This window comes from Triticum aestivum, chromosome 2B (assembly GCF_018294505.1).
Source record: "Triticum aestivum cultivar Chinese Spring chromosome 2B, IWGSC CS RefSeq v2.1, whole genome shotgun sequence".
NCBI lineage: Eukaryota > Viridiplantae > Streptophyta > Magnoliopsida > Poales > Poaceae > Triticum > Triticum aestivum.
This window is the reverse complement of record NC_057798.1, coordinates 793,012,965-793,026,190: the sequence shown is the minus strand read 5'-3', so window position 1 is coordinate 793,026,190 and position 13,226 is coordinate 793,012,965. Positions and strand designations below refer to the sequence as shown.

General features: G+C 44.0%; 1 protein-coding gene across 1 annotated transcript; it reads left to right on the top strand.

Annotated features, from left to right (window-relative positions):
- Nucleotides 1-2,430: 2,430 nt before the first annotated feature.
- On the top strand, nt 2,431-2,574 carry LOC123047466 (plastidic ATP/ADP-transporter; the record flags this gene model as incomplete). Its single annotated transcript, XM_044471029.1, is given in 1 exon segment — nt 2,431-2,574. A coding segment is annotated over 1 exon segment (114 nt), but the record flags the coding sequence as incomplete, so codon positions are not given.
- Nucleotides 2,575-13,226: the final 10,652 nt, after the last annotated feature.

Below are 13,226 nucleotides of genomic sequence, written 5' to 3'. Positions count from 1 at the left end.
TGCCCATAAAATTCAGTTCTTCGATTGGATTATGTAAAATGGGATGATCAACCAAATAACATTGGACCAAGTTGCTTATGTTGAGTGTATCAGTAAGGTAGATGCCTATATTAATTCATACAAAGATCATTACTAATAATGATATGATTGGTAATACATTCATGACTACTCTATGTTGCCTTGACGCATGCAAGCCATGCTATAGAAACTGAAACTTGCAAAACAGAGTGAAGTAAATTACTTTGATTTGTTAGACACAATCTAGATCATCACCAAGAGTCGTCAAAGAACATAGAAAATAGTAAAATTAGTGTTATTTAAATTTGGCCTTATTTTTCTATAAGCAATAAAAATCAAGCATACAATAGTTGTTGGGTGATAATTCTTTGGTATTTCTAAGGCCGGCAGTGGCACGGGAGGTGTCGTTGGCGCCACGGGCTAGACACAAACTTGATTAGATTGCTACTACATTGCTGATCCGTACCTCTAGGAATGTTTTGCTGATCATGTCAACCTGCAGGCTAGCAATTTGAAGAGACAAAAAAAGGGCAACCTGGTGCATGTAGCTCCCGCTTGCGCAGGGTCCAGGGAAGGGTCCGACCACTTTGGGTCTATAGTACGCAGCCTTTCCCTACATTTCTGTAAGAGGCTGTTTCCAGGACTTGAACCCATGACCTCATGGTCACAAGGCAGCAGCTTTACCACTGCGCCAAGGCTCGAAGAGACAGTTGCACAGATATTGGCATATACAGTCCCGTAGATTCTGCCAGTGAACATATAAAAACAGCATGTCCGTGAATCTAAATAAACTATAGCAGTGAATTGTTGATGATGTATAACCTCTTTTGCATCTAGCTTTCATCCACCATTTTTTATTTATTTTATCCAACATCTTTGTAAGCATCTGTTGGGCCAGCCCAAGTAGACAGAACAATATAACAGTGTAAAAGACACCGTGCTCATATTATGATATGGTGTTAGGTTTACTTGCCTACAAGTTTGGTTCCACTTGGTACGGACACCATGCTCTGCTATCAGCGTATCTGTAGTATCAGGGTATTGTTACTACCTTGAATGCTGAATTTAAGGCTGACTGATCATGTATTAGTCTGACTCCCTTCTGAATTATGAGGTCATCCCATGGTTGTCCACTAATCTGGTGTCTGGTCCATCTTCTTACCCTTGCAATTTTAGCATCATCTGTCCAATCTTGCCCTGACTGTGTATAGACTGTTGAATACTTCAAACAATGAGCAATTTGAAGTTCAGAAATATGACAAATATCTAAAAATGGATTCGTTTTTGGAGAAATAACATTGTGTAGAGTGGAAATGCAGAACTATATGTTCCTATTTCACCAACTGGTATTGAATATGTGGTCAATCTTTGTAGAGAAACTACAAAGTCTAAACGTTAGTGTGTGATACATATGGAAAATTGTGATGTCTATTTTTTTTTGAAATATTTTTACTTTATAAAAAGTTTTAAACAGGGCATAGCATTAGGTTTCATATTTTTGGCCAAGACGCTCCGCGAGGCGATGGCACATGGCCGGCAAGGCTCGTTCTTAAGCGCACCAGCCCGCAATTGAGGCGGCGCCCACGGCGCAGCCGTGGCCTTCGGAACGCACCGCGGGGGCAGTGCTACCGGCCACCAGCGCTGCTCCTCCCAGACGATGGTGCCTATGGCCATGGTCCACTGGCCCCGGCCGGGCTCCCTGCGGAGGCGCGTGGGTGGCGGCCTCTGACTTGAAGTCTTCTTGAGATTTGTACGTCGATTGCTTGGTCGTCTCTTTGTGCTGTCACTACGTGTACTGAAGATTAGTTACTTCGCTTTGACTTGGAGCGAGGTGCAGTGGTTTCAGGTTGCTGATGCTGATATTTTCATGTGATGTTTGAATGATTGTGTGTCTGACCAAGCGTAGTTGCGCTTCTGACAATGTATTGGCCTTCCTTTGCTGCACCGAAGTTAGTGAATTGTTCACCATGCTTGACTTTGTTCTTAGCAGGGAAATTTGTGGTGATTCATAATCAAACTTGCAAAGAACATCCTTACTTCTGATTATGTCTGAAGAGGTACGATGGATGGTTGAGCTGAGACCACTGTTTGATATTTGTTTGCCTTTGCTTTGTAACCAGTGAGGGCTGAAGTGAATGAATCTGGAAGTGCTTTAGTGATTAATGCTCTGTCCCAAGTTAAGCATATTCTACTTCCGGTCACTGGCCGCAAGCCTTACCTTTCAGTTCTAATTCCTTGAGGTACCTTTGTGATGCCTTTATTTGTCCATGTCATTATTGTGCCTGCCATATGGAATTTTGAGTTTATCTTTGGTCAGCTTTCTTATCAAATGATAGCCCTTTTTGCTCAAGTTGATTTGATTAAATCATTTTCAGATCACCACAGTTGTGAATATAGCCATTGTTTCAACAGAACAAACCTAAGCTTAGCATGAAAGAGAGTATGAAAGTTCTGATCTCTTCAAAATATGTGAGGGGCCTTGCTACCTTAGTTGTTGCATATGGCATTATAATCAATTTTGTGTAAGTCACATGGAAATCGAAGCTCAAGGCACAGGTAATTTTTTCCGGCTTTTGTTTTTCTTCTTTCCTTGTACTCCTTTAACCTTTTCATGGTTCCTTATTCATTTTGGCAGTTCCCCAGTCCAAACGAGCACTCATCTTTCATGGGTGATTTCTCTACCGCAACTGGACTTGCAACTTTCATGATGATGCTGTTAGGCTGGATTACATTCCAAAGATTTGGTTGGGGGGTGGCTTCCATTATCACCCCCATAGTTTTGTGGTGACTGGCGTTGGTTTCTTCTCTGACTTTCAACAAGTGCAGTTCATTGCCGCAGAGCAGTCTTAGAAGATCCGTGCACATGTAGCCTTATTTCTTATTCCAAATTTCATCATACAAAAAAAAATACTCAGTGTAACCTCATTTCTGATGTTTGCGAAAATTAGATTATAAAAATGTTGCATAATGGCACGTGAAGCAGGTTACATTTCATTTTTTGCCCGGTGCAACGCACGGGCATTTGTACTAGTGACGAAAAAAGTGAAGAAACGCTCCTCCCTTTAATATTAGGTATGACAAAAAAAGTGGAGAAACGATCCTCCCTTTAATATTAGGTAAAGATAAAGATAAAGATTTGTCGAATTGGACGGTAACATTTGTTGGGCCGACTTCCAAACAAGTCCGAACGAAAATACAAGTCTCTCACGGTAACTTTTTCCGCAAAAAAATGGTATTTATGTGATTACGTATAAAGCAAGGGGTTTTCTGCAAAAAATATGCCACATCGGCACCTGACAGACGGGCCCCAACAGTCAGATACACTGTCAATACGCGTTTATATGCAGTTTAGACCTATTTGCAACAGCCTGGCACAATCTTAATACTGATATGCAATAATTAGCAATCTTGATTCCAATCTATATGTGATGCTTCAATTGATACTTCTGTACAATTAACTCACAACCACACACAGAATGTATGGACCGCACTAACAAATGGAAGAGCCACGCGTTACACGAGCCACGCGTTCGGACCACGACGGTGAGTGACAACAAGGTGAAAAGGCCCACTGTTCGGATTCATGCATGTCACCACCACAGGCCACCGGAAATGCCTCTGTTTTTTTTAGCATCGTCGGCGTATTTCTTTTTTTTTGAAGGGAATCGTCGGCATATTTCTGACAGAGATGGGGACGTGGAGATAGGCACATGATTTAGATGCAAATTTAGGGGGCTAGACTATTCTGATAATGTACTCCCTCTGTTTGGAAATACTTGTCAGATAAATGAATGATGTGGATTTAGGGTCTTTTCTTTCTTCTATAGGGTAGTATGATGGGATATATACAATTAAGGGTTACTTACTTTAGATAATTTCGAACTGCAAAATGTGTGTATTTCTCTAGCAAACACAATAGATCTCATCGGGGGCGGAGCTAGCATTGGTTACATTGCTAAGTTAAGCTAATGGATTGATGCACTAAAAGTTATGAAAAACAAGTTTATGAAATCTTAATACTTGCATGTAGAGATGGATTCCAAGCTAAACATATATACTTTTTACTCTTTTTTTAAAGAAAACATGCACTTTATTAATTGGAACTAATGGTTACGTCGTCTATAAGAAGAGGTGCAATATTCTCCATAGGCTCCTCAAACCAATCTCTAGTTACAGAAACTTTCCCTAGCCTATCATGTTCATGAGCAACCTTATTAGCTATCCTATTACAATGTTCAAATCTAGTCAACGGAAAATCACATGCCATGAAGTAGCAATCCTCGAAGACCGCCGCCGCAACTCCTGCCGATTGTCCTCCATTTTTCATTGTGTCAATGACTTTCATATTATCAGAGTTAATAATAAGACGATTGCATCCCGCCTTTTGTGCAAGAATTAAATCAAGCCTCAGAGCCATCGCTTCTTCTGTTAGTACATCAGCACAACAATCGATCTTCTAATTTCCGCCAACAATGAATTTTTCTTTGTCATCTCTGACTACAGCACCTGTCGTGCCCCTGAGTAGATCATGGTCAAAAGAAGCATCAACATTTAGTTTAACAAAACCCATAGGAGATCGGCTCCATCCTTCTTTTCTACTAGTCGCACTAGGGAAGTGGGCATTCACATAGTTTGTTGTTATAGCACGAACCCCCATCAAAATCTGGTTCCAATCTTGAGACTTTCCTTCATGAACCAACATGCGTCTCTCCCAGCATAAATACCAAGTGGTTATCGCGATTAATTCACTTGCATTCTGGCAACCTCATATAGATAGTTCTTGGTGCGTCATAAGAAGTAAGAATTCAATAACTGGCTCACCCGCACGATCAATAACACAAGCTTTCTTAATTACCTCGTACATCCCCAGCTTACCCCAAACCTCTTTTGCCTTGTGACACAAAAACAAGATGTGTTTTGTATCTTCTTGCCCATTTGAGCATGATGGACAAAGAGGCGAAACTTTCATATGTCTATTGGCAAGTGTAACACGACATGGTAGAGTTCCATGCAACGTTCGCCAGATAAATATTTTTACCTTTGCAGGACACGATAATTTCCAAATCTTACCCAAAATAGGATTGACATTGGTACGACCCATACCTTTATACCGGAAATGTTTCCATTCTCCTCCGCATTAGCTAAAAGGGCGGTCAAACCCTTTTTACATAACAAGAATAAGTAGGGAGAAAGGGGATCTCCCTACCTCAATCCTCTAGTTAGTTTAAAACTCTCCGTCTCATCATCATTAATATGGACCCGGTACTCCACAGAGGATACACATTTCATAATTAAGTTCACCCAAATCTCTTTGAAACCCAATTTCCGCATAATTTCCTTTAAGAAACACCACTCCACTCGGTTATATGCTTTGTGCATATCTAATTTGATGGCACACAAACCCTCTTTACCCGCCCTTTTGTTTTTTATTGTATGGAAACATTCATATGCCACCAATATATTGTCTGTAATCAATCTTCCAGGCACAAAGACACTCTGAGTTGGGCTAATAATATCTGATAGGATTATCTTTAGACGAGCGGCAATCATTTTTGAAATAACCTTATACACCACATTGCACAAGCTGATTGGTCTAAATTGGGTTACCTTTTCAGGAGAGTTAATCTTTGGGATCATTACAATTGTAGTATCATCCACCCATTTGGTATAGAACAAGTATTTACCGCTTGAAGAACCTCTTCAGTCAAGTCATCTCCCGACATAGACCAAAATATTTTGTAAAAAATAGCATGGAGGCCGACGGGACCTGGCGCTTTTAAATCACCAATATCAAATAGGGCCTTTCGAACCTCCTCGACCGTATAGGGGGCTAGAAGAGCATCATTCATTTCATCGGTCACTTTTCATTGGACAAGAGATAGAACCTCCGAGTTAGGATGGGAAACTTCTGACGTAAAGAGGTTTGAGAAATATGCCATAATGTGATTCTTCATCTCTGTACCTTGCACCCATAGCCCATTATCATCAAGCAATTTTTTAATCTGATTTCTTTTCTTTCTGGCCGTTGCCGCATTATGAAAAAAGGAGGTGCTACGATCCCCATGCAATAGCCAGTTTGCGCGACCACGTTGTAGCTAGTAAATCTCCTCTTGTTCCGACAGAGTTTCAATGAGGACAAGAATCTCCTTTTGTCACGCTTGAGACTCCGCACACATAGGTCCCCTCCGCAGCCTTTCTAGTTCTTTTTTTAGTTTGTAAATTCTTTTTTCGGTCCCTTAAGAATATCGCGATCCCAAATATGTAGATCCGCCTGCACCGCCCATATACGCTCAGCGAGAGATGGCCCAATACCCATCAACTTTGCTTTATTTACTTTCTATAGGAGGTAGAGTCAAGTCAAGCCTTTTGTCTATCATTAATTAGCATTTTTTTCAATAAAGGACATTTCATTCAATTGACTTATCGAGGTGATACAACCACATTAAAAAGAAAGCTCATCTTAAGCGTAGCACGATGCACACAACTAACACGTCCAACACAACCAAAAATAAAATATTGTTCTACAACAATAATAAAAAGTCCAACCTAAGGTGGGGTAGATCCTATCCGGAGATTACTCCACCATCCATGAATGGGGAAACCTCCCTGGCCGTATGCTCTAGCCAGGTAGGCGCCACCATAAAAATATTTCTGTCCTCTGGCCTCTGCAGGATAGACCATGTACGTAGCTATCGCTTACATGCATGAATAACCTGCAAAGGATATGAAATAAATTTATTATTAAAAACCAGGTCATTCCTGATAGGGCACACTGCCTAACATAAGGTAGCCGCCCGGCCCCACAAGAATGTGTGTAAAAAATTGTTTGTCAATACCTCGAAACCAATTGCCGAACATATTACATGCTTAAGATTTTGAAACTACTGTTAATTAGCTTAAGATAAGAAGAATTTCAGCATGTCAGATTCGGGTAGAGAGATTGATATTTAAAGAGCCGAGTTTGGCCATTTCTCTTTAACTTAGTGTGTTCAAATTTATATGTGTGCCATTCGAATGTCTATAGGTACAACTTTTCACTGTTCTCTTTAATTTATGTACAAAGCGCTACCTTTTTTTTTTGTTGCATTTGACCCATGGAGATAAGCTCCTCTGCCAATTTTTTTGTGGGCTACAGGAATGCATGGTGGTAAGTTACAAAGAGCTCCCACCAGGTTAGCCAACTCAGTGGCGTCCCTGCCTTGTGTCTTAGGGTTCTAGCCGTAGCTTCATTCTCATCCCACCACCAGCCCCACTTGACAGATTCTCCATCCTCATCTATAAATAGATGCATAAGCCTGCAAGGGAACTCACTCCTCAAGCTGCCCACAACACTTTCAGGCAGCTGCTAGCAAGAGATGGCTCTACTTACTGCTGCTACCCTGAATCCCACCACCGACCTTAGCCCCGTGCAGGACACAACAGTGAGAACCTATGGCTCCGGTCTGCTGCTTCATCACAGAAGAGCAAGGGAAGGTTCTGTTGTTAGGAAATATGCAACTTGTATTCCCATGAGGCCATAGGCCGATATATATACATGTACAGGTGTAGAACATATGCAGGAAACCCCTTATACAATGGGATAAATACAAAGGGGTATATGACTTATATTATAACTCTAACACCCCCCTCAAACTTATGGTGGATGAACAACATTGAGTTTGGAGAGATAAAAACCATGTTGTTCTCTAGTCTGGGCCTTCGTCAGGAAATCCGCCAACTGTAACTCGGAAGGCACATACTGAAGAGCAATAACCTGATACTGCACACCAGCGCGCACATAAAAAGCATCAACACCAATATGCTTGGTGAGCTCATGCTTCACAGGATCCCGCGCAATGCTAATAGCATCTGTACTGTCAGATAAGAGCAGAGTTGGTGTAGTGACAGAAACACCAAAATCCTGAAGTAACCACCGTAACCAAGTCACCTCTATCGTCAAAAGAGCCATTGCTCGCAACTCAGCCTCGGCACTCGAACGGGAAACTGCAATCTGTTTCTTTGTCTTCCAGGCAATGAGAGAACCACCAAGAAAAACACAGTAAGCAGAAAGTGAACGGTTCTGAAGGATCACTAGCCCACGTAGCATCCGAATAGGTCTGAAGCTGTAAAGAACTGGAGCAAGGAAAGAATAGACGGTGAGAGATCGTGCCCCGAAGATATCGGAGAACACGAAGGAGATGACTATAGTGAACCGATGTGGGAGCAGAGACAAACTGACTCAGAATATGAACCGGATAAGAGAGGTCCGGACGAGTGACAGCTAGATAGACAAGACTGCCAACAAGATGATGATAACGCGTCCGGTCAGGGAGAGGATCACCATCAGTAGCACGGAGGTGAACATTGAGCTCCATAGGAGTCTCAACAATGCGCTCATCAGTAAGAACAACACGAGCAAGAAGATCCTAGATATACTTTTCCTGGGATATAAAAAAGCCATCAGAGGAAGAAGAGACTTCAATCCCAAGAAAGTAGCGAAGAGGTCCAAGATCAGACATAAGAAACTGCTCACTAAGACGGGCCTTTACAAAGGCAATATACTCGGGGTCATCCCCAGTGATGATCATGTCATCAACATAGAGAAGAAGAAGAGTCCGACCACGAGGAGAAAGGTGAATAAACAATGTTGGATCATGAGCACTTGCTGAAAAACCAGCGTCAGTGACCACAGAGGCAAAACGCTCAAACCAGGCGCGGGGGGCTTGCTTAAGGCCATAGAGAGAGTGACGAAGACGACATACCATGCCATCAGGAACAGAATACACAGGTGGTGGCTGCATGTACACCTCCTCACGCAGCTCACCATTAAGAAAGGCATTCTTAACATCAAGCTGAGATATAGACCAGTGGTGTGCAGAAGCAACAACAAGAAGTGTATGAACAATGGTCATATGGGCCACAGGAGCAAAAGTCTCGTCATAATCATGACCATGCTCTTGCTAAAAACCACGAGCCACAAGACGAGCTTTGTGACGCTCAAGAGAACCATCGAAGCGAGTCGTAACCTTGTAGACCCACTTACAAGTGATGGGACGGACTCCGGGAGGAAGAGAAACAAGATCCCAGGTACCAGTGCGTTCAAGAGCAGCAATCTTCTCTGCCATCGCAAACTGCCATTCAGGATGAACAACAGCCTGACGATAAGAAGTCGGCTCAAGAACAGCAGCACCAGCGGTGGGAAATCCAAAGCGATCAACAGGAGGACGAGGACGAGAACGCAAGCCATAAGTAGGCTGAGAGGAAGATGACAACTCATCCACAGAGGCATCCACAGGTCGGGAACGACGAGTGTATTGCTGAGGAAAAGAGGGAACAATAGAAGGAGGAATCACCAAGGGAGAATCGAGGGGTGGCGACGAAGAAGTCACCGGAGATGAAGGTGTAGAATCCGGTGACATGCTAGGCGAGGAGACCGGGGAAGATGGTGGCTGCAAATCAACTAGAGGTGGAGAAATCAGAAGGAGTGGAACGAATAGGCACAGGCTCGACGGGGGTGATAGGTGAGTCAGGAAAAGTGAGGAAAGAAATATCCTCCATTGAAAGAGTCGATGAAGATGGGCGTGGGTAGAAGCGACGAGACTCATCAAAAGTCACGTCTCAAGAGATATGCATCCGACGACCGATAGGATCCCAACAACGATAGCCCTTATGCTCATCACTGTAGTCTAAGAAGACACACTCAACAGACTGAGCGTTCAGTTTGGTGCATTCGCGAGGGGCAAGAAAAACATAGCAAACACAACCAAACAAACGAAGCATCGAATAATTGGGAGAACGATCAAAAAGATGCTCGAAAGGAACACCACCCTATAGAGCAGCAGAAGGCTGTATATTGATAAAATAGGTGGAGGTGGAGACAGCCTCAGCCCAAAAATGAGGCGGGAGAGAGGCAACAATCATCAATGCACGAGCCGTCTCAAGAAGATGTCGATGCTTTTGCTCAGCCACACCATTTTGAGCATGAGCACCAGGACAAGAGAATTGAGAGAGAGTTCCTTGCTCAGCAAGAACACCACGCAACATCTTAGAGATATACTCGCCAGCGGAGTCAGCACGAAAGACACGAATAGGTGAAGAGAACTGAGTATGAACCATGGCAGCAAAATGCTTATAAATAGACAACACCTCACTACGAGAAGTCATGAAATAAAGCCATGTGTAACGAGAGAAAATCATCTATGAAAATAATATAGTATTTATGACCACCTTTCGAAGCGAAAGGAGCCGGACCCCATACATCAGAATGGACTAAATCGAAGGGACGCTTAGACACTGCCTCACTATGTGAATATGGTAACTGAATCTGCTTGCCAAGACAACAACCCTGACACTCTAAAGAGAAATCTCCTGAGACAGACCCTAGAAGACCTCGATGAACTAAAGACGACAACCGAGAACCACAGAGATGACCAAGTCGATGATGCCACTGCTTGAAGGAACCAGTAATGGAGGCGACAGAAGCGGAGGAACTGGCGATGGTGGTGGTAGCGGAAGTAACATGAAGCCAGTCCAACTCCCAAAGACCCTGAGAATTACGACGGCGAGGGCCAGCCCCAACCAAACTGTGCGTGCGACGGTTCTGGACAGAACAAGAGTCAACGTCAAGGATGACGCGACAACCAGAATCAGTAAGTTGACCAGCAGAAAACAGATTCATGGTAAGTCGAGGAACATGAGCAACATCAGGAACAGAATAAGAAGGAGTGGAAAGATTGCCTCTACTAGCAACATAAAGTGGAGTACCATAAGCAGTGAAAACATGAACAGGAGAATCCAGCGATCGAAGAGAGGACAAAGTGGATGTGACGCCCCCGATTTAATCATACACTAATCATGCACGCAAATGTGTACGATCAAGATCAGGGACTCACGGGAAGATATCACAACACAACTCTAAAAGTAAAATAAGTCATACAAGCATCATAATACAAGCCAGGGGCCTCGAGGGCTCAAATACAAGTGCTCGATCATAGACGAGTCAAAGGAAGCAACAATATCTGAGTACAGACATAAGTTAAACAAGTGCCATAAGATGGCTAGCACAAACTGGGATACAGATCGAAAGAGGCGCAGGCCTCCTGCCTGTGATCCTCCTAAACTACTCCTGGTCATCGTCAGTGGGCTGCACGTAGTAGTAGGCACCTCCGGTGTAGTAGGAGTCGTCATCGACGGTGGCGTCTGGCTCCTGGGCTCCGACATCTGGTTGCAACAACCAGGTAGAAGGGAGGGGGGATAAGAGGGAGAAAAGCAACCGTGAGTACTCATCCAAAGTACTCGCAAGCAAGGAGCTACACTACATATGCATGGGTATATGTGTAAAGTGGCAATATCGGTGGACTGAACTGCAGAATGCCAGAATAAGGGGGGATAGCTAGTCTTATCGAAGACTACGCTTCTGGCAGCCTCCGTCTTGCAGTATGTAGAAGAGAGTAGACTAAAGTCCTCCAAGTAGCATCGCATAGCATAATCCTACCAGGCGATCCTCCCCTCGTCACCCTGTGGAAAAGTGATCACCAGATTGTCTGTGGAACTTGTCTGGGTGTGTTTTATTAAGTATCCGGTTCTAGTTGTCATAAGGTCAAGGTACAACTCCGGGTCGTCCTTTTACCGAGGGACACGGCTATTCGAATAGATAAACTTCCCTGCAGGGGTGCACCACATAACCCAACACGCTCGATCCCATTTGGCCGGACACACATTCCTGGGTCATGCCCGGCCTCGGAAGATCAACACGTCACAGCCCCACCTAGGCACAACAGAGTGGTCAGCACGCTGGTCTAAATCCTATGCGCGCAGGGGTCTGGGCCCATCGCACATTGCACACCTGCACGTTGCGTGGGCGGCCGGAAGCCGACCTAGCAACCTCCATTACAAAGGAAGTTGCGTTAACGCAGTCCAACCCGGCGCGCGCCGCTCAGTCGCTGACGTCACGAAGGCTTCGGCTGATACCACGACGTCGAGTGCCCATATCTTCCCCGCGTAGTTGGTTAGTGCGTATAGGCCAATGGCCAGACTCAGATCAAATACCAAGATCTCGTTAAGCCTGTTATTATGAAGTAACCGCGAACACCGACCAATGCCAGGCCCACCTCTTGCCTAGGTGGTCTCAACCCGCCCTGTCGCAATACGCGGTAACAATTGGGGGCCGTCGGGAACCTAGGCCCACCTCTACCGGGATGGATCCACCTGTCCTTCCAGCCCCCACATCGGAATCACTTGCGAGTACTCAATGAGCTGACCCGACTTTAGTCACCATCTGTATAGTATGTATATATGTATAGTATTTACCCGTGATCACCTCCCAAGTGATCACGGCCCGAGAGTATAGCAAGGCAGACTGACAAGAATGTAGGGCCAATGATGATAACTAGAATCCTATACTAAGCATTTAGGATTGCGGGTAATGTATCAACAACTGTAGCAACAATGACAGGCTATGCAACAGAATAGGAGTAACCGAACAGTAACATGCTACACTACTCTAATGCAAGCAGTATAGAGAAGAATAGGCGATATCTGGTGATCAGGGGGGAGGCTTGCCTGGTTGCTCTGGCAAGTAGGGTCATCAACTCCGTATCGAACTGGGGTTGCCGGTAGTCTTGGGGTCTACCAGAAAGAAGTAACGGAGGGGGAACACAATAAATAACAGAGCAATCAAAGCATCACAAAGCGAGACGCGGCAATACGCGGTGCTAGAGGTGACCTAAGGCAGTAGGAGGTAATACTGGCGAAGGGGGAAACATCCAGGAAAGTATCCCCGATGTTCCGCGTTTTCGGACAGATGAACCGGAGGAAGAAAGTTGCGTGTTTGCTAGGCTAGGGATGTGTGGCGGATGAACGGGCTGCGTATCTGGATTCGTCTCGTTGTTCTGAGCAACTTTCATGTACTAAGTTTTTCCATCCAGAATAGTTTATGCTGACGTCATCATGATGTCAGCAGTCAACCGAGGTGTTGACTGGTCAAACTGAGTCCGTTCTGCCATAGACTAATAACTAATTAACAATTACTTAGTTTAATTAGCAGGTTAAGTAAATTTAACTAGTTAACTAATCAGGATTTCATTAAGTTAATTAATTAATTAATTAATATTTGTATTTACTTATTTATCTATTTATTTTTAATTCTTCTTTTTTTAAAACGTTCAGGGGGCGTGGGGCCCTCATGTCATGGGCCCAGTGGCTTAGCGGGCGACGGGCGAATCGGGGCG